Below are 20,638 nucleotides of genomic sequence, written 5' to 3' on the forward strand. Positions count from 1 at the left end.
GTGTCCCTTCCGTTGTGCGTGTGTCTGTGAATCTCTTGTCTGTATGTTCACCTGGCCTATCTACTCAGTCTTCCTGTTTGTGTATCCACGTGTGTCTTTGTACCATGTCTGTGTGTGTCTGCGTCTGTCTGTCTGCCGATATGGCCACCTATCTGTATTCTTGCCTGTATGTATATTTAACCAAGTGCATGTCTGTACGTGCCTGTTTATGTTGGCGTTCATAGGCGCTCGCTAACAGCACTTGTCCCAACAGTCTGTTATGGCCAATGGGGGTTGGGCGATGGGGGGGGGGAGTGAGGGTGGCTTTCTCTTCGTCTTTAAATTTGTCTTCATGTGTGTGTGTGATTTTCTGAGTGTCTCTTTCATCGCCATCGGCATCAATCCGTACGCAATTCCCAACACCCACGAAGAGCGCCTGGACTGAGAAACCTCAAACACGAGCAGAGTTGTTTTCGCCCCCGACCGGCGATGTGAAATTTTATCATCATAATCATGATAAAAAAATGAATTCATTACATCCATTCCGTTTTTCAATTTTAAAGCAATGCGACGTCTATGACGCGATGAAAACAAATACGCGACATATGATCGAGTTGGTAAAAAAACAACGTTGAATACATTGGTTTTACAAGTACGTAGAAAAACTAAAACTTGGCAGGTATAAACAATTATATATTTTTTGAATTTCAGCCAAAGTCGCAAACAGACTTGAAGCCACGTCTTGCACTGCAGCCAGATTACCACCCCCCCACCACCTCCTCCGCGTCGAGGAAGCACTCTGAAGCGTGAGTTTTTAAACGGCACCCAAACACGTGGAAAAACAAGCATTCTGCAACAACAACCACCGTCATATCCTGAAGAACTGCTTGCATCGTTGGGTTCCTCTTGTCTTAGATCATCCGTCACAACAGATGGGAGCAAATGTGACCCAACCGACTGACGCAGCAGTGATGCAGCGACAGACGAAAACAAACTGTTGACGGGGTTGTTTTTATTTAGTTCCCCCGACAAAATCGGGCCTCGTCCACTCCGTGCGGTCACCGCAGCGCTCGCCGCTGCCAAGGAGGGGAAGACGGCAGGACGGCAGCTTTCACGCGGGGGGCCCCGCTCTGTTGTTAGGCGAGAAATCACGACACGTGACATCGACGCGGTGACCGAACATCGGCCAGTCGCATCTCCCCGCCTCCAGAGCGACGGTGGCGCAACTCCCGCACAAGTCTGCCCTCTGGGAAGCGAGTAGTGCACGGGCAGTCCCCGCTCAGCGCGACCTCGCAGAACGCCGATTCGTTGTAGCGCTCTTTGTCCTCGAGAACGTTGTAACCACATTTTTTACTGGTAGGAACCTCCTGGTTACACCAGCCCACAGGGGATTATTGTGTCCGTCGTGCAGGGAGGGGCTGGGTGGGGAGGGAGGGGCTGGGTGGGGAGGGGAGGGTGGGGAGGTGCTGGGTGGGGAGGGTGGCGAGGCGCTGGGTGGGGAGGGTGGGGCTGGGTGGGGAGGGGCTGGTCACCCTGTGGTGCCCTTATAAAACTCAACGTTTAACCTACTCACGCCGGCTTGTGCCCGCCCTCACAGTCGGACATATTTGCGGAATACACCATGCCGCCATTGACCCTGGCCATTGACCGAGCAACCCAACGTACCTACCAGCTCCCTCCGCAGGAGGAATGTGTTTTTTAAGAAAATCAAAGCGTATACTGACTGCCATGTGGAGTCCCCCACAAGCAAACTGTGGACTCCATGAGCTCGGCTAATTCAGAGGGCATCAAGCGAACCGAGCAAAAGCTCAGGGCTCCAAACGTATGAAGAGGCCCCGGGTTCAGGAAAAAATATAAAAAATGATAGGTGTGCACAGCATATCACGAATTGGAATCCTAATAAACGTAACGAGCGGAGTAACGATTGAAATTAATCCAGTCACTGTCATCACTGTCATCGCTGCCATCGCTGTATCGTCCGCACCTCCCTTCTCGTCTCACGCCACCCTCCTGCCTTCTCTACATTTCTCACCTCGATGGATCTACGAATCTCTTTCTCTGCCTCTCTTCCGTCGTCTCAATGCCGGGAGTTTATAGCAAAAATTATACATTTTAGTTTAGGGCCACCATTGGGTTGGCACTACCACCATGCTGCCCACCCCCCCACCCCCTATGGAGTTCCCCGCGGGGGGGGGGGGGTGAGGGGGGGCCGGTCTCGCGTGAGCGCCGTTCCCGCGCGACGGGAGGGCCAACATAATTACGCGTTACGCGATCGTCACGGCCCATTAGCGTGGGGCCCACGCCGCGGCCGCCGTGATTGATAACGCTGACACGCGCGCTCGTGGTGATGGTCGTGGTGACGGTGGTTGGCGGTGTTGCTGGTGGTGATGGTCGTGGTGACGGTGGTTGGCGGTGTTGCTGGTGGTGATGGTCGTGGTGACGGTGGTTGGCGGTGTTGCTGGTGGTGATGGTCGTGGTGACGGTGGTTGGCGGTGTTGCTGGTGGTGATGGTCATGGTGACGGTGGTTGGCGGTGTTGCTGGTGGCGATGGTCGCAGTAGCCTCGTGGTGGTGGTGTTAGTGGTGGCGGTTAGGTTGGTGGTGGCAGACTTTGTGGTGGTGGTGGTACCATCCTTCATAGGTGCTACTCGCTAACAGCACTCGCCCCAAAAAGTCTGCTTAGGGCTATATGGGCGACCTTTGTTTTGGTTGCTCATGCCACTGCTGGCAGAAGGGCCTCCACTAGAATGGGGGGGGGGAGGGCACTAGAGACCCCTTCTACAGTGTATTTGGCCTACTTTTCCACATTGGGGGGCAGACACCGTGCAAGAGTTGCGAAAATACGCACGTGGCGGGCCTGCCTGCCTGCCTGCCGAGCGACTGACCGACCGACCGACTCTGGAGAAACCATTCGTACTGCCGGGCGGGGCAGACGGTGGCGAGGCACATTTAAGGAAACCTCTCCTCCGTGTTTCCAACTGCCGCGCCGAAAGAACGAATCGATCCGCCGACATCTGGACGGCCGGCGGTGGCATCGACGTACACAAACGCAGCAGGATGTGCAGCAGGTGACAAGCGCATTTTGTCTTAAGTAAGCAATATAGGTGATGGAATACACTTCGAGTGTAAAGAAGCGAATAAAGTAATTTTTTTTTCTTCGCACAGCCGCATGTGGCTCCGGAGCCACGGGTTGCCCCCCCCCCCACCGCCCCCCCCCACCGCCCCCCCCCCCCCCCACGTCCTGCAGCGCACGAGACGCTGATTACGATTCCGCGCGGGTCCAACGACTCGTCACCTGGTGCCGGGCCGCCCCCATTAGTCGATCTCATTTCGGGCGGAGCGCGCGGGGAACGCGGCGGCCTGATGCGGAACGATGATGCCCAGGGCACGGATTCATCCGTAAGCATCAGCGTCTGGCAAATAACAACGCGCGGACACAAAGCGATGATCGGCTGCGCCCCGTTTACGCTCGCCGGGAAAATTGGCGGCGGCGGTGGCGGCGATTAGATTTGCGGCGTGGCTGAAACAAAGCCCGGATAGCTGTTACGCATTTTGGAGTTGATTTCGATTGCCCCGTTGATCCGTCACTGTTTGAATTCGAGGTGAAATTAAGTGACCCCTGGGGAGCCCGTAATTGTAACAGCATCGGGTAGAATAAACCCCGGAGAAAATGAACCACGTGCTGCTTATAGGATTTTGAGGGCCCTCCAGCAACATGCGAGTCACCTCTGACCCAGCGTCATGCGTGTTGGGAGAAGGGGGCGGGGGGGGGGGAGGGAGACGGTGGTAGAGGGGAGGGCAGCGAATGAATCCACTGGCTGTCTGAAATTTAAACAGCCCGGCGTGGTGATGGTGGCTGAGGTGAATTAGTGGGTGTTGTAAAATGTGGTGGTTGTGGCGTTGTGTACTGATGGATGAGTGGGGAGCGGTAGTGTGGTGTCGCGGTTAGCGCTACGCTGTGCTACGAAGCGGGCGACCCGAGTTCGAATCCTGCTCACGGCCAACACCAGTGACGGTTATCGGAACTAATCCTGAGCCTCCCATAGGTCGACTCAGCCTCAAATGAGTACCTGGTGCAGTGTGTAAAGATCGCCACCGGGAATACAAAGGCGGCCGGGCGTGGTGCTACCCACCTCGTGTGCCGTGCCGGCCTTCATAGGTGCTACTCGCTAACAGCACTTGCCCCCACAGTCTGTTAAGGCTATACGAGGGATATTTGTCTTTGTAGAGAGAGGTGGTAGTGGTGACCGAGGTGGTGTGTGTGTAGATGTGGTGTGAGTGTGTAGATGTGGTGTGTGTGTCAAGGTGGATGTGAGTGTGTGTCGAGAAAGGCAGAGGTGGTGATGGTGCTGGGAGGTGGATGCAGGGTGCAGGGAATGTGGTGGTGGAGGTAGTGATGGGGGTGGCGATGGCAGGTCGTGCCATCATCTCGCGAAACAGCAATCCCTCTCGCCCCTGCGCACGAGCTGATTTCACCGCTCCATCTCGGCGATTGACGTGCTCTCGGGCTTTAAATAACAAACAAAATAATATGTAGACACACACTACAACGTTGCATATCCGACCGTAGCGTGTCCGACGTGACCAATTAACCTGCAGCCGGCCCCAGCTCAGCCCAGCCGGCTATGCAATGCTGCGCGGTGTGGCCCAGATGTCTTGTGACCCCCCCACCCCCAATTAGTTGACCCCTCGCGATTTCTCCGCACCTTTCGCATATTAATTTCTGCTTTAAATAAACCTTACTTAAAAAAAATTAATACGTTAAGTTTTTAGAATATTAAATAGGGGGGGGGGGGGCTGGGTCACGAGACATCTGGACCACCCTGTACTAATACTGGACAGTGTTTTGCAGACGCAAATGCAAATCCCTGACTGCTGCCTCCTCCTCGTCCCCGCACAGCCCGAGGGGGAAACAAACCTCGGGGGCTGCGGCACGCGAGGCCGCCTCCCCCCGGGGCCACGAGAGGGTGGGGGGGGGCTTCGTGTGAGTCCAGCCCGGGGGGCGGGGGGGCGAGGGGGAGGAGGGTGAGGGGGAGGCGAGGGGGGGGGAGGAGGTGAGGGGGGGCGAGGAGGAGGAGGGTGAGGGGGAGGCGAGGGGGGGGGGAGGAGGTGAGGGGGGGCGAGGGGGGGGGGGAGGTGAGGGGGGGGAGGAGGCGAGGGGGGGCGAGGGGGGGGGAGGAGGTGAGGGGGGGCGAGGGGGGGGGAGGAGGTGAGGGGAGGCGAGGGGGGGGAGAAGTTTAGGGGGGGCGAGGGGGGGATGGGGGGGCGAAGGGGGGGAGGAGGTGAGGGGGGGGGCGAGGGCGGGAGGTGAGGGGACGACGACGGGGGGTAGAGGTGAGGGGGGGCGAGAAGGCGAGAGAGGGGGGCGAGGCGTCACTCCGCGAAGGGTGACGCCTGGCACGCCTCTGGCTGCCACCAGCGGCTCTCACGACGCCGGCGGTCTGGGGAGGCGCACGCGCTCCGCTTCATCATCGCGCAGCCACCCGCCCGCGCGCGCCGTCGGTGATTAACTCTGGCGAGACCTGCGTTTGTACCCTCCCGTTTGTCACGCCAGAGAGGGGGTCGCCGGTGAATTACAACTTTAATAGCAGAGACAGGGAGGTGAACAAATCGACGCGTGCATGGGCGCAGCGGTGAACCGGGTGTGCGCGCGCGCTGCAGACCAATCGAGACAAATTGGAGCTCGGTGCCCGGCCATGGCGAACGCGTCGGTGGCGAACGAGATCCGGACCGGACCTCGCCCCTGACCCTGCAACCCACCAGTCCGCACCGACCGGCCTTGCCGAGGTGTGGTCGAACAACCACCGCGCAAATCGACTCGGCATTGGTGGGGGGTGGTGGGGGAGCAGCCTTCACCCATCCGTGGGTTGACAAATCCATAGACTACCACTTTTAGTCTTCTTTATATCAGTAAACAATTACATGTGCCTCGGTCGGGGAGTTCTCAATTCTGCTCACGGATGACTTCACTCAACACCCCTCCCTTATCCCCCCCCCACCACCCCCCGCCGCAAGCTGACGTGCCAATAACGCGTCGCATAAATCCGTCGCTAGTCGTGCCACCGCGCTCCCCTAAGGAGATGCCGCACGCGCGTTTCATTTGCAGCGTGTGCCGAGACGCGCGTTGGCAGCACGTCGCCAGGTTCTCGCTCGCGGTCGTAACCCGCGTGCCGTCGCTCGGCGCGACGTCCAACGTTTCGCTGCACGTGCCAGAGCAAGCCGGCGGACCTCCGTATTCGTGCTGGTCCCATGTGCTAGCCCATCCCGAGTTTCACTGCACGTGCTGGGAGCTTAATTCAGGATCGCCTTTTTCATTTTATCGGATGCGAAAATGCGCTCCTCTGGTGTGTTATTTTTATTCTTTGTAATCCAGCGTACATTGCCCGTCCCGGGTGGTGGCTGGCACCTTCTTATTGAGCCGCTGCTGCTGCTGCACTTTGCCAGGGAGTTCCAGAATTATACCCCTACGATGATGCAGGCGCGGCGGTTGAAACAAAATCGACAACAAAAAATGGCGTGGATGGCAAAGGTCACTCGGGGGAGTTTCACAAGCAGTTCTGCGATATCTTCTTTCGCGGGCCATTCCCTAAGATGGTGGGGTGCTGCACACGGGAAACAATAAAATTCGGTGGCCGAAAAAGCTTCCAGCAAGCAGCGAGTATTATGGTTTGATTTGCCTTTGTGTATCGTGCATCCTGCTCGAGTGCTCACCCCCCCCCCCCCCCCCCATGTACGCACATTAAATTTCTTCTGCATCGGAGGTGCGGGGAGCAGGACAACAAATGGTACGTGAAGCGAGACGTCGCACAGATCTACCGGTACGATCCGGCGCCGCTGTGAGATCCGGCGAGTGGCTCTGGAGGGTAAAGCGCCGGGGAGGGGGGGGGGGGGCTCCTGTCACCCAGACGTCTCCGCGGAGTGTCCGTAACGCGTCCTGGCCCTCCGCGCTTTTCATATTAATGAAGTTATTTAATTATCGCGAGAGATTAACAAAGCGCATATGTGTGATGGTAACCTCGCGTTGTCACCCCGAACTGATGTTAACAGCTGTGCGATTCAACAAAATTGACAATTTTAAAGATTAATTATCCGTGTGTGAGTGCGCGCCGTGAATTAAATTTCCTTTTATTGGGTTTTTTTTTTTCCCCCCCGTCGGGTTTTGGCACGAGAGACTGAGATGTGATTTCTGGTCCTGGCAAGCAGCGCAATGCGGGAGATTTGTGCGACACAATAAAAGTAATGCCTCCTGATGGTATACGTATTTTTTGTTTATTCCAGTGCCCCTTTATATTCACTGACACAGCGGTTGTGTAGAAATATTCCTTCGCAGGGAATATCGCGCTGAACGATTGCCAGGTTCTTAATTTTTCCCTCTTTGGCAGCGGCTGGCTGCGTATGGTGCGAAAGAAGTTAAACGCACGCACGCACACACACACGCACGCACGCACGCACGCTGTACGTTCGTGATTTTCTGCGCACTTGCTCCGACTCGGAGGCCCAGGGCCCAGCGTCCTTCACCGTGAAAAGAAAGGAAGCGTCGGCACCCCGTGACCGCCTGCGAACGGCGCCCTCCTGCACGGCCGGCGTCATTTTAATTTTAAAATCGAAAACTCATTTCTTTTAGAGCTGCTCGATTCGCACGGTTAGCTATGTACGGCGCTAAAGACGTTCAGCATACGTACTTAGGGGCCATCCATTTAGTACGTACGCATGGAGGGGGGAGGGGGGGTTAACCCAAATGTGTCTGCTTGCGTATGGGGGGTCTACTGACACAATGTACATACGCATAGGAAACGGGGGGGGGGGGGTGAAGCCTCGATAATAATTTGTCTACATTGGCCTTTAGATGAGTTAAATAGCCCGGTGGTGGACTATCTGTTTACTTAAACACGTGCATATTATTAATCCTTGATCGTTTCTGCGTGGATTGAATATCGGCCGTTCTATAGGATTTGGGGCGGGGGGGGTGGTGCGTCAGGCGTACGTACGCAGGTGGGGAGGGGGGGGGGTGTAAAAGTACACGTGCGTATGTACTAAATGGATGGATACGTGATTGTGGCCTTACCTTGGCCGTCCTTCGTGGGACCGAACTGATGGAAAATCTGGCAGTGCCAGATCTATGAAACTTTTTTTTAATTTGGCCAGGTAAGGCCCACTTAGCTATACAGCTCTTTTTCAGAAGCGACCTGTCCACGCATGATAGCTCAACGCAGTGGCTTATGATGGGGACATTTATCGCAGCCAAATAATCGAACGAGCGAAACAGGAGGATTTATCCACAAGTCTGGCTGTCGCCTGATGAAGCTAGTTGTAATTACTGGCGAAACGTTGTACTCAGATTGTAAATGTTGTGGCTTTGCTCTCCAACACACCGGTGTAGTGCTGTACTAGTAACGAATTAACACGTTCTGTTTACGTGATAAACCATACTAAATGGCTGTGTCGGGTGGTGGCGGCTTTATCGACACATTTACATTTTTACGCGATTTAACCCAAAAAAACTGGATTATGAATCTAAACGCGACCACGGGGTGAGAGACACGCAAACTCCAAATATACAGCAGCAGGCGTCAGGGTCGGGATCGAACCCACGACCTCCCGCATACCAGGCGAGGTAGTCAACATCTCGTCACCCTAGTTTGATGGCAGACGTGAGACGGCCGTGCCCGCACCCAAAACGGTGCCACTGGCCCCGGGTGCTGCGGTCCCCCGGGCTTTTGAGCCACGAACGCAGTCGACCAACAGGGTTCGATTCCCGGCGACGGCTAACATCATTGGCGAGCGATATCTGAACCGATCCTGGACGTCGCATGCCCCCTTCCCCCCCTCCGCCCACGGAGCAATCACCGCGCCCGACGTGCGGCATGTGGTGGGTGGCCTTCATCCCGCAGCGAAGCGACGTTGGGCCCTTAAACGACGTAATTCATTTATAGAGTATCGCATTCTTCCCCCCCCCCCCCGCCGCCCTCCCCCACCCACCAAAAAAAACCGTGTATATTTATTTTCCTTGCTTACTATCGTAACAGCAGCCGTTTTTATGGTTCCCTTGACATTTTTTTCCTGGTCATTAAAGATGCATGGTCCGGCTGCCGTGCGTTTTAAATGGTTTCTGCCTACTTGGCCGTTAATACCGCGCGCTATCTCAGGAAGCTTCCTCGGAACCTATAAATAGGCGTTGATTTTCGGGGGCTCGCGTGAAGACCGCTCAAGTGTGGCGGTGGCGGAGGGAGGGGGCGTCTTATTAAGACGCGGCGTCGTCATCGTCGTCATCGTCATCATCGTCGTCATCATCGTCATCATCATCATCGTCGTCGTCATCATCATCATCGGCATCATCGTCATCGTCGTCATCGCCCTTTTCGTCACTGTAATCTTCATCATCGTCGTCATCGACATCGTCGTCATCGACGTCGTCGTCATCATCGTCGTCATCATCATCATCGTCGTCGTCATCATCGTCATCATCATCATCGTCATCATCATCGGCATCGTCGTCGTCGCCCTCTTCGTCGCTGTAATCTTCATCATCGTCGTCATCGCCGTCGTCGTCATCACTGGCGCAGCGTGAATGGGCCTCCCCTAGGTCGACTCGGCTTCAAATGAATTTCCCGGTGCGGTGTGTCGACTGCAGCCGCCGGAAGGACGTAGATGAGAGCGAGGCTCCAGCCAAAACAATCTCCCTCGTGCGCCGTGCCGACCCTTCACGGGTGCCTGCCCCACGAGTCTACGTAGACTACACGGTGGGAGGGGGGTGGGGGGAAGTTGGTGGTGGTGGTGGTGGGGGGGCGGTCTGCACGTTCTGCGTGACGACGGAGCGAGGTCCTCACCGAGGTCACTGCGGTGAGGAGAAGTCCCAGAGGCGCACGGTGCCGTCGCGACACCCGGCCACCAGCAGCGCCACGTGACCCGCCACGCTCGTCACGCCCGCTCCGTCACCCCGCAGGGAGTGCACGCGCGGAGAGAGCCTGCGCGCCTCGCACCCACCACCACCGTCGTCACGATCGTCGTCGTCATCATCATCGTCAGCGTCATCATTGTCACTTTTGAAGTCTCCACCCCTAGCCCCGTCATCATCATCATCACGGTTACCACCATGATCATCATCACCATCATCATTGTTACAGTCACCATGATCACCACTACCATCATCATAATATCTACCATCATCATTAGCACGTTCATCATCATTGTAACCGTCACCATCATCACCACTGTCATCACTATAATTCTCACCATCTCCACCAACACCACCACCACCACTAACATCATCATCATTATAATCACCACCTCCATCATGATCAACATCGTTGTCCTCAACCACCTTCATTGCAACGTCCACCAACACCACCGCCATCATCCGATCTCAGCTCAGCAGGTTTGAGCCTGGCCCATGCTTTGATGGGCGAGGACCAGGCACGGGCAGATTAAGCTAGTGCGGGGCCTGTAGCATATCTTATAAAGGGGCCCTAAAAAAACAGCCAATATTAAAATATGCACATTTTTTACTTTCCCAGTGAAATAATTGTATTTTTTTATTTGCCCTAAAAAAACACGTGAAAACACAACATTTTAACTTGCAAAGTAAAATCATTGTATTTTCTTCATTTGCTATACAGCCAGATAATACGACAAATGGCTAACCTTAAACACCCAGTCGTTCATTCAAGTTGAAGGTGGTATAGTACTATAGTAATAGAGCAAGTGCAGAATCACCGAACCTCAATTGATAGCTTGAAAGCATTTAGCGCGGAGCTCTTGAAAGTGCGGGGCCCGTAGCTACATCATATGTAGCAGCTACATATGCAGCAGCTACATATGTAGCTACTTTTGCCCCGAGGATAATCCGGCAGTGGGCGTGGGTTGTCACAGACCGGGGGCTACATTGTGGGCAGCGGATGGTCAGTCCAGCATTGCTGTGGTGCACTCTGCTGCCACACCTGTGCGCTCCGCGTCTTCGCCACGGTCAAACAACCCCCACGACCCGTACGGTATCGAGAGAGAGGCCCTCATCCGGCGGTGGATTGACAAGGGGGGCAGCCCGCGCACAAACACGCGCAGCAGACGAGGGGGAAGGCGCCGACCATCGGTGACGGATGAGCGACAGATGAGAACGGCCAATCGCGCGTGCGATGCCCGACGTTTCGCTCCACGTGCCGGGAGCAGAACGTCGGACACGCCGCTCGAAATCGGTCGTTCTCCTGTGCGGGGGGGCGATGAGGGGGGGGGGGGTGGGGTGGCACGACGCGCTTGGCTGGTCACGAAATTTTTGTTTTCAGGAATAAGTTGCTGGCAGCACGTGTGGTGCGGAACGTCGGACGTCGCGCGCCGAATGCCACGCGGCACCGCCCGCGAAAAACCTGCGCGGCGGAAAGGCCGACTCGTTTTCGCTGCCCCCCTCACCTTGCCGACACCACCTCCCGACTGTCCGTCCGGCCGCCTCCTTCATACCTCCCTGACCGCCGCCCCCCCCAACTCCTCACCCTCCCCGCACACCGGCACGGCGCTCAATTTGTGCGGGGATTTGGAGTCCGTGCTCGGCCGCTGATCCATTACCCCGCGACTCCGCGGCGGTGCTCCCACCGGGACCCGTCTGGACAGGAAGCCCCCCCCCCCTCCTCGTCCCCTCTCGTGTTTGACGGGAAGGGGGTTTGAAAAGGGGGTCCCCCGGGGTTGCGCTCGCCTCCTCCCACGCACGCCCCCCCGTGGCCTCGGGTTTACACGGCTGTGCCACTTATCTCCTCCACACAACAGCTTCCGTAATCCACGGCCGTTTGAGGCTTGGCTCTATCCACCCGCCCCCCCCCCGTCTCTCCGTCTCTTGTCTGTGTTTGTGTCAGTGTGCGTCTTTGTCTCTGTGTTTGTGTGCGTCTTTGTTTCTGTGTGTGTGTGCATCTTTGTCTCTGTGTCTGTGCGTATGTGCGTCTTTGTCTGTGTGTGTGCGTCTTTGTGTCTGTCTCTGTGTGTGTGTGCGTCTTTGTGTCTGTCTCTGTGTGTGTGCGTCTTTGTGTCTGTCTCTGTGTGTGTGTGCGTCTTTGTGTCTGTCTGTGTGTGTGTGCGTCTTTGTGTCTGTCTCCGTGTGTGTGTCTTTGTGTCTGTCTTTGTGTGTGTGCGTCTTTGTGTCTGTCTCTGTGTGTGTGCGTCTTTGTGTCTGTCTCTGTGTCTGTCTCTGTGTGTGTGCGTCTTTGTGTCTGTCTCTGTGTGTGTGCATCTTTGTGTCTGTCTCTGTGTGTGTGCATCTTTGTGTCTGTCTCTGTGTGTGTGCGTCTTTGTGTCTGTCTCTGTGTCTGTCTCTGTGTGTGTGCGTCTTTGTGTCTGTCTCTGTGTGTGTGTGTGTGCGTCTTTGTGTCTGTCTCTGTGTGTGTGTGTCTTTGTGTCTGTCTCTGTGTGTGTGCGTCTTTGTGTCTGTCTCTGTGTGTGTGCGTTATTGTGTCTGTCTCTGTGTCTGTCTCTGTGTGTGTGCGTCTTTGTGTCTGTCTCTGTGTGTGTGTGCGTCTTTGTGTCTGTCTCTGTGTGTGTGTGCGTCTTTGTGTCTGTCTCTGTGTGTGTGCATCTTTGTGTCTGTCTCTGTGTGTGCATCTTTGTGTCTGTCTCTGTGTGTGTGCGTCTTTGTGTCTGTCTCTGTGTGTGTGTGCGTCTTTGTGTCTGTCTCTGTGTGTGTGCGTCTTTGTCTCTGTGTCTCTGTGTGTGTGCGTCTTTGTGTCTGTCTCTGTGTGTGTGTGCGTCTTTGTGTCTGTCTCTGTGTGTGTGTGCGTCTTTGTGTCTGTCTCTGTGTGTGTGTGCGTCTTTGTGTCTGTCTCTGTGTGTGTGCGTCTTTGTGTCTGTCTCTGTGTGTGTGCGTCTTTGTGTCTGTGTGTGTGCGTCTTTGTGTGTGTGCGTCTTTGTGTCTGTCTCTGTGTGTGTGCGTCTTTGTGTCTGTGTGTGTGTGCGTCTTTGTGTCTGTCTCTGTGTGTGCGCGCTCACGCGAGTGGGGGAGCAGTGGCGCAGTGGTTAGCGCGCCGCGCCAGGAACCCCGTCGAGCCACATTCGATTCGCGCTCGCTACAACCGTCGGTGACGGATTGTATATCCGTACCGGTCCGGCACTTGCCCTTACAGTCCATGAAGTCTATTCCGGGGGTGGCGGGGGGGTGGGAGCAGGGATCTTTGTCTTGTCTGCACCGAGCCTTGAGAGCAAATGTGTGGCTGGGTGACTTTTTCAGGCACATTCAGGCCGGGGCGCCGTGACGTTCGCAGCCTTCGCTGGGATGAGGCAGAGATGTCTGCTGCTGCTGCGTGGTGGTGGTGGTGGTGGTTATGCGGATCATCGACGTAAATTTACGCCGTGAGAAAAAGCGTTTGCCCGCGGTCCGTCGTGTTGGTCACAGCGCCAGCCTTCGAGTGCTGTCTGTCCTCGTCACTAAGTAGGGGTGAGCGCTCGTCCTGACCCCAATGACCCAGGGCCACTGTGGTGTGAATGAAAAAGCTATGCTGTGACCTATGACCCCTGACAAAATAAACACTGACTGGATTTTTTTCTACCCCCATGCTCAAAAAAAAACTATTCTTTTCGTTTATTTTGTAGTTTTGAGTTGGCAGGATATAAAAAAAACAAAAATCAGTTAACATCAGCGATACATTTTGCATTTTGTTCACGTCACAACCCTTACTCATTGGCTGTCTCCGGTGGGTGGAGGTGGGTTTACGACACATCAACGCGATCCGACCCAAGGAAAACGTGAATAATAATATAGGTCGCGAAAGCGAACGCACTAACACGAGCTGTACTTTTGCTCGACTCGACAGGGGCGAACGTGACGGGGTGGTGGAGGTCACAGCCTAATGGGGCTTCAGTTCGCTCGAGAAAAAAGTTGAGTTGAGAAGAAGATTGACCCCCGGTCCGCACGACGGGGCCGGCCGTGACTCGTGATTGATTCTCTCGGTCTCGACGGCAGCCCCGTAAGTCGCCAGGCGAGATGCGATTGCGATTCGTTGCCGGGGGAAGACCTGTATTCCGGTATGTATATAGGGACAGTTTATGTATTTTTTGATGTAAAGCTTTCGTGACTGCAGGGATTCATATTCTTGGTTCTTTCGGTAAAGTCACGTAGAAGAAAAATGATAAAATAATAAAAATATAAAACAATAAAATTCTCACGACGATTCGACTGCAACACAAGCAGCCGTCATCAGGCGTGAAATCCACGGCAAGAAAATTTGAAAAAAATTTGAAAAAAGAAAAAACTTTTCTAATTTTCTTGCTGTGGATTTCACACCTGATGATGATTGCTTGTATTGCAGTCGAAACGTGATATTTTTTCTTATTTTTATTATTTTATTATTTCCCTTCTACGTGACTTTACCGAAAGAACCAAGAATATAGTTTATGTATTATTCTTTTTTTAGCTAATTAGCTCGTGGTGTTTTTTTTCTTTCACGTTTGAGCTTCGGGCTATGACGCTGCTGCGCAGTGGCTCGCTCTTGAGGATCGTGTCGGGAGTGCTCGCCTGGTACGCAGGAGGTCGTGCGTTCAATCCCTACCCTGAGGCCTGTATATTTGGAGTTTGCCTGTCTCTCTCAGCGTGGTCACGTGGATTTTTTGTCCGGGCCCTCCGTTTTTTTCCCCTCCACATTTAGAATCAACATACATTCAGAAGAGTATTTGACTGCAATACATTCCCCACGTGACAAGCCACTTCGTTGAGCTGTCATTTGTGGCCAGGTCGCTTCTGAAAAAGAGCTGTAGAGCTCAGTAGATCTTACCTGGTAAAATAAAAAAAATATTTTAGAGTTTAGTTTCAGTTGATGCATGTCTGGCAATCCAGCACTGCGGAGCCAACCCAGGGTCAGGAATAATTGGAATTATGAAAGCGACGTTTGACGGAATTACATTCACATTTCCACAGTGAAATAGGCACCACTTACAATTGTGTTTCACCCCCCCGGGAAGTCTGCTTTGGAGGCGAGAGTCGGTGGATCGCGCAAAGATCGAATGGGTCCAAGGGTGGTTCGCCAACATGACGGAATGCCACTGCCCGCCTGCCAATCCCGGATGCTGGGGGGCTTGAGCCACCGAGCGGCCTGCAGGCGGCAGTACGGCAGTGGATTCTCGTGTCCATCTGTGCAGAGCTTAGAATGGTAGAGCCCCTTCGTACGTGCGGGCTTTCCCGAGGTAACTCCGATTTCCTCCCACGGAGGAAGCCAAACACTCAGTCGTAGGGATTAGCCAAACATCCAAATGCAGGACTCTCTTCACGAAGAGTCTTGGCACTCCGCGAGGCTCTCGCGCTCAGTCAGGCCGTGCTCACGGGCAAAGTTAAAGAGATAAATAAATAGATGAAGAGGTGCAGCCCATGCAAATGCCTGCTCATGCCACTGCCGGCGGTAGGGGCCTCCCGCTATTGCTGGCCTCCTCTTCCACGCCGGCCGGAAATCCCGGTGGTTCAAATAACGCCGCATATGAATGTACAATCAACAGGCACCCGCGCAGTGGGAATCAGACCTATGTCGAGACGGGCGGCAACGGGCGGCAGCAGCAGCAGCAGCAGCAGCGATGTGACTCGGCATGACAGGGCGCTATTAGTCGCTGAGCCAAGCTTTTGACTCGCGTGCCCCATTGTGTGGCCATTAAGTAAAATCATCGGGTGCGCCGTAATCCATCGCGCTCAGCACAGTGCACGGAATACATCGCTGACCTATAACTGGGAACGCTCGCCCGCCCGCCCGCCTGCTCGCCCGCCCACACTCTCGCTCTCTCCCAGCTCACCCATCACCGGCGGCGTTTAGTTACGCCTGGGATGGACCCGCGGCCGAGCCCGTGAGGACCCCCCGAACACCGTCCGTCTCTGCGGCCCGCGGGGCCGATCGATGCCCGCCACGTCCGGGCGCTCGTTATCCACTTTAAACTCTCGCTCGCTCGGAGTGCGCCGGGGAGGCCGGTGCCGGGGGAAAAAGCGCGCGCACGCTTGCAGGCGTGGTGTCTTAGACGCACGAGACGTGCACACGCACACACGCACGCACGCAAGCGCGCACGGGTATAAGTGCACGCGTGTGTGCGTTCCAACGCGCGCGTGCGCACACACGGACTTATCGAGACGGAGACGCTTGCAATGCACTCGCACGCGTGCATGCACTGGCGTGAGAGTGCAGACATGTTACACGCGCAGAGGTACACACGAACAAGTATGCATACACACACACACAGTACCACAGTTATGCTTACGTAAAAAGACAAAGGTTCCCCCATATAGATTTTAACAGATTGTCGGGGCAAGTGCTGTTAGCGAGCACCTATTATGGCCAGCACGGCACACGAGGGGGTGGGTATCCAGCACCACGTCCAGCTGTGTCTACCCAATGCTGATGTTTACCCACCGCAGCATATACAAACACGTACACATCGGCACACATACTAATGTGCACGGGCACTTGTGCCAGGGTAAGTGCACTTTGACGCCATGTGGTGTCGACATCTTGCTGGCAGGAGGTCATGGGACAGACCTGGGTGTTAGCTTTTTGACTGAGGTGGCTGACAGCTGCACCACCTGTTCTCCCCGCTATGCCAGCTTGCCGTGTTTTCGCCGCCCGGTACTCTGCTCGTTGATCTGTCACCTCCTTGCCTCCTGTCGTTGCTGGAGGGTGACTGCCGCCACCTGCCCAGTAGCGTCTTTCACGAGCCCCCTTCCACAGAGGCCGATCTTAACACTGCCTATGCCACTTGTCCCATCGGTTCTCTCCCTTCCATTCCATTCCCCCTCTGGTGTGACAGCCCATCGTCTGTCTATCCCAATGTCGTGCCCGTTTAACCCCCTCCCTTCCGCCAGACGGAAACTGCTTTGCATGTGCGGTGGCTGGGGCACGTGAGCCACACGACGCAGCCAATGAGCGTAGCCTCGCCTGCCCGGCGGAGCCCACTGATTGAACCTTGTCCCAGACCTTTCAAGTGTCCGTGAGCCCGTCTCGCAATCTAATCTGGTTAGAACCCAGGATGGATTGCAGGCGGCACATCCTCAGAGACCCAGCGGGCTTCACTTGGTCAAGTTAATGGCTGCAGACGGACTGAATGTCACGGCTCACGGCCAACGAGAACCCTCTTTTAAAGTCCGTGATGAACTATCGCAACTTCGTGGCAAACCGTTGGCGGCAGTCGTCGCTGGCGACGTGTTTACCGCAAGCAGCTGCGGAAGCTCGGCGCGGCAGGTCGCGTGGATTGACGGACTTTCTGCCAAGCCGATTGCCGGACGGCGTGTTTCTCCGATGGAGGAAGGCCCCTTGCACCGGCGCGAGACGTCTCAGCAGGCAACCTGTGAGCGCTGCGACGCGCTCGCCACTGGGAAGGATGTTTGACTTTGGTGGACGGACACCAAGAAAGAAGAAGACCCCCAACGCGGGTACTGACTATGCACGTTTGTTGCATATCCTATTCCATGGAAACTATAAACTATGAAAGTCAAAATTTGTTTTATTTTACGAGGTAAGGCCCACTGAGCTCTATAGCTCTCTTTTATCAGAAGCGACCTGGCCACAAATGGTATCTCAACGAAGTGGATTACCGCGTGGACATTGCAGCAAAATGCTCTAAATGGACGTTTCTAAATGTACAGGCAAAAAACGAAGGACCTGGAGAAAAATCCATGCGACCGCGGGGAGAACACGCAAACTCCAGAAATACAGGTGTCAGGGTCGAAATTGAACACACGCCCTCCTGCACACCAGGCGAGGCATTTGACATCTCGCCACCGTGGCACCCCGAGTAGATTATGCACGTGCACCGCCCACAACAGGTAAGAGATCCACATTGTTTGGGACCGAGTTAGAATCCAAGCCGGTGGTCATGGGAAAATGAAACGAGACGGAACGCAAACTGAGCAAGTGTCCCGCACTCTACGTTTGGACATTGTTCCAAAACGTAAGTGATTTAGTTGACGACGCACGAACGAGGGTTGGAACTCTGTTGCAACACAAATGAGGAGGGATACCCGTATTCGAAATTTGAAATTAGAATTCTTAACACGCTTTGTTGGCTCCGAGGGGACGAGATGGCGCAACTCAAGTTCAAGTTCATTTATTAGGTGTAGCCCTGTGAGCCATTCGGCTCTTGAATCGGGTGCAACCGCAACAAACAAAAAAACAAAAACATGAACAAAAAACATCTTAAAGTGAATATGTGACTAAGTGCAAACAGAAAATCCAAGAAAAGACAGCAAAATATTGCAGAAAAAAACCGTACACCAACGCTGTGTGCAAAAATCCCAGTGGGATGCAAGTCAAATAACAACAACAACTACAAGACAACTAACATGCGGGGATGAACGCTGACGTTCTCTGACACCGGAAACAATTTCCCCGTCGTTTCACGACCTTAAATGGGGGAGGGGCGGGGGGGGGGCGGTCCGCATTTCGCGAGCGTAGAGAAGACGGCACGATTACCAGTGCCGGGTGGCCCCGCTGGCGTCGGTCCATCACCGTGGCACCGCCGCCACCGGTGATGGGAACGGAGAGGAGGAGGAGGGAGGAGGGTCGGGGGTGGGGGGGAGGGGTTCATCGCTCACCCGTCCAGGTTGAGGCTGTGGCACCGCACCTCTCCGTCGGACCAGGCGCTCACCAGCACCAGCGGCGACGGCGGCGTGAACCCATCCTGGCACGGCCCCGGCCTGGCTCCGCAGACAAGGAGCACGCTCGCCACCCTGTCAGCACCAGGGACAGCGGCAAACACGCGGACCGGGTGACGCGCGGAGCCACGTGCCGGCAGAAGTGGGCGCCCCACCCCTGTGGTTGATCCCCGTCGCGAGCCCACGTGGGCTTACTCAGAGACATGAGCGCACTATCATGGGGACTTCGATTTAAAGCTTTCGTGACTGCAGGGATTCATCTTCTTGGTTCTTTCGGTAAAGTCACGTAGAAGAGAAATAATAAAATAAGACGCTGTCTTTCCGACAGCCCTGTTCTTCGCCTGAGGACGGCTGCTTGCCTTGTGGCCGAAACGTCGTGAGAATTGTTATTTTATGATGTTTTATTTTTATTATTTTATTATTTCCTTTCTACGTGACTTTACCGAAAGAACCAAGAAGATATCATAAGGACCCCAACTTGATTCCGTGTTTATGTATTCCCCACCCACTCCCCCATCCCGCCCCCACCACCACCACAACTCCTTCCCTCGCTATATTACAACTGTTCTGTCAGTATCGTGTTACGGCTCACGTACAGCACAAAGCCGTTGATGTTCCCGTGCTCCTACATCTATGCTTCCCAGCAGCCCCTCGCCAAACCCGCGCCGACCGCCAGCGTGGTGAAGTATGGTCACCCATAGCCGCCATGACCTGCCCAGGTGTGGCGGGGCAGGGAGGGTGGGGCTTCATCCAGCAGTGGGCTGACGTAAGATTGTCCGTGTACGTGAACATCCCACGCGAGTAACATCGTCGTTGTTAACAACATCCGTGTTGGACACGGATGTTGTTTGTCCATACCTCATTCCGCTGGTCACCGCGTGTTGGTGAAGGGGGGAGGGGGCACACAGGCAAGGTGGAGATCTCAATCGCCAATTGATGTTATCCATGGCCAGGATTTACAGTGCAGCGCGCTAACCACTGCGCCACCACCGGTCGACCTTCCATCCATTATTCGATGAATGGGGAGGCTCTCATCCATCAGCGGATTGACAAAAGGCTGTCATCGTTATTTATATAATTATTGTATAATATGATTGGGGTGGGAAAAAACTGTTTTTTTATAGCATTGGCTCATGCAGCACCCACACACACGCGCACATGATCCACACACGTACAAAGAAAAAGATCCCCCGTATAGCCTTAACAGCCTGCTGGGGCAAGTGCTGTTAGCAAGCACCTATGAAGGCCGGCACTGTGGCACACGAGGGGGTGGGTGGCCAGCACCCCGCCCGATCGCCTTTGTCTCCCCAGTGGCGATGTTTACACACCGCACCAGGTACTCATTGGAAGCTGAGTCGACCTCGGGGAGGGCCAGGACCGGTTCAAATAATCTTCACTGGTGTTTGCCGTGAAGGGGAATCGAACTCGGGTCGCCAGGTTCGTAGCGCAGCGCGATAACCGCGACACCACCGCTCCCCACACGCACCCACGTAACAAAGACAAATATCCCCCGTATATCCTTATCAGACTGTTGGGGCAAGTGCTGTTAGCGAGCACCTATAAAGGCCGGCACGGCACACGACAGGGTGGTGGCCAGCATCACGCATGGGTTCGTAGCGCAGCGCGATATCCGCTACACTACCGCTCCGCACACGCAGACACACACACACACACGCACACATCCACCACACACACACGCGCACACACATCCACCACACACACACGCGCACGCATTCACCACACACACGCGCACGCATCCACCACACACGCACACGCAGACACACACACACGCGCACGCATTCACCACACACACGCGCACACATCCACCACACACACACGCGCACGCATCCACCACACACACACGCGCACACATCCACCACACACACACGCGCACGCATCCACCACACACACACACGCACACATCCACCACACACACACGCGCACGCATCCACCACACACACACGCGCACACATCCACCACACACACACGCGCACGCATTCACCACACACACACGCGCACGCATCCACCACACACACACGCGCACGCATTCACCACACACACACGCGCACACATC

At 55.0% G+C, this 20,638-nt stretch overlaps 1 protein-coding gene across 4 annotated transcripts in view; it reads right to left on the minus strand.

The window, feature by feature from the left end:
* Positions 1–582: 582 nt before the first annotated feature.
* The window catches only part of LOC144933900 (uncharacterized), a 105,570-nt gene continuing 85,514 nt past the window's right edge, over positions 583–20,638 (minus strand). For 2 of the 4 annotated variants that reach the window (XM_078859193.1, XM_078859192.1), the window contains 2 exons: positions 18,505–18,639; positions 9,822–9,943 (listed from right to left, as the gene is read on the minus strand). In XM_078859193.1, the coding sequence (XP_078715319.1) occupies positions 9,911–9,943; positions 18,505–18,639 (168 nt within the window). In that variant the 3' untranslated portion in view covers positions 9,822–9,910. Of the gene's footprint in view, positions 1,110–9,688; positions 9,944–18,504; positions 18,640–20,638 lie in introns of those variants that run through there. The other 2 variants (XM_078859191.1, XM_078859189.1) reach the window with 2 other exon arrangements.

Source organism: Lampetra fluviatilis, chromosome 8, assembly GCF_964198595.1.
Source record: "Lampetra fluviatilis chromosome 8, kcLamFluv1.1, whole genome shotgun sequence".
Lineage (NCBI taxonomy): Eukaryota > Metazoa > Chordata > Hyperoartia > Petromyzontiformes > Petromyzontidae > Lampetra > Lampetra fluviatilis.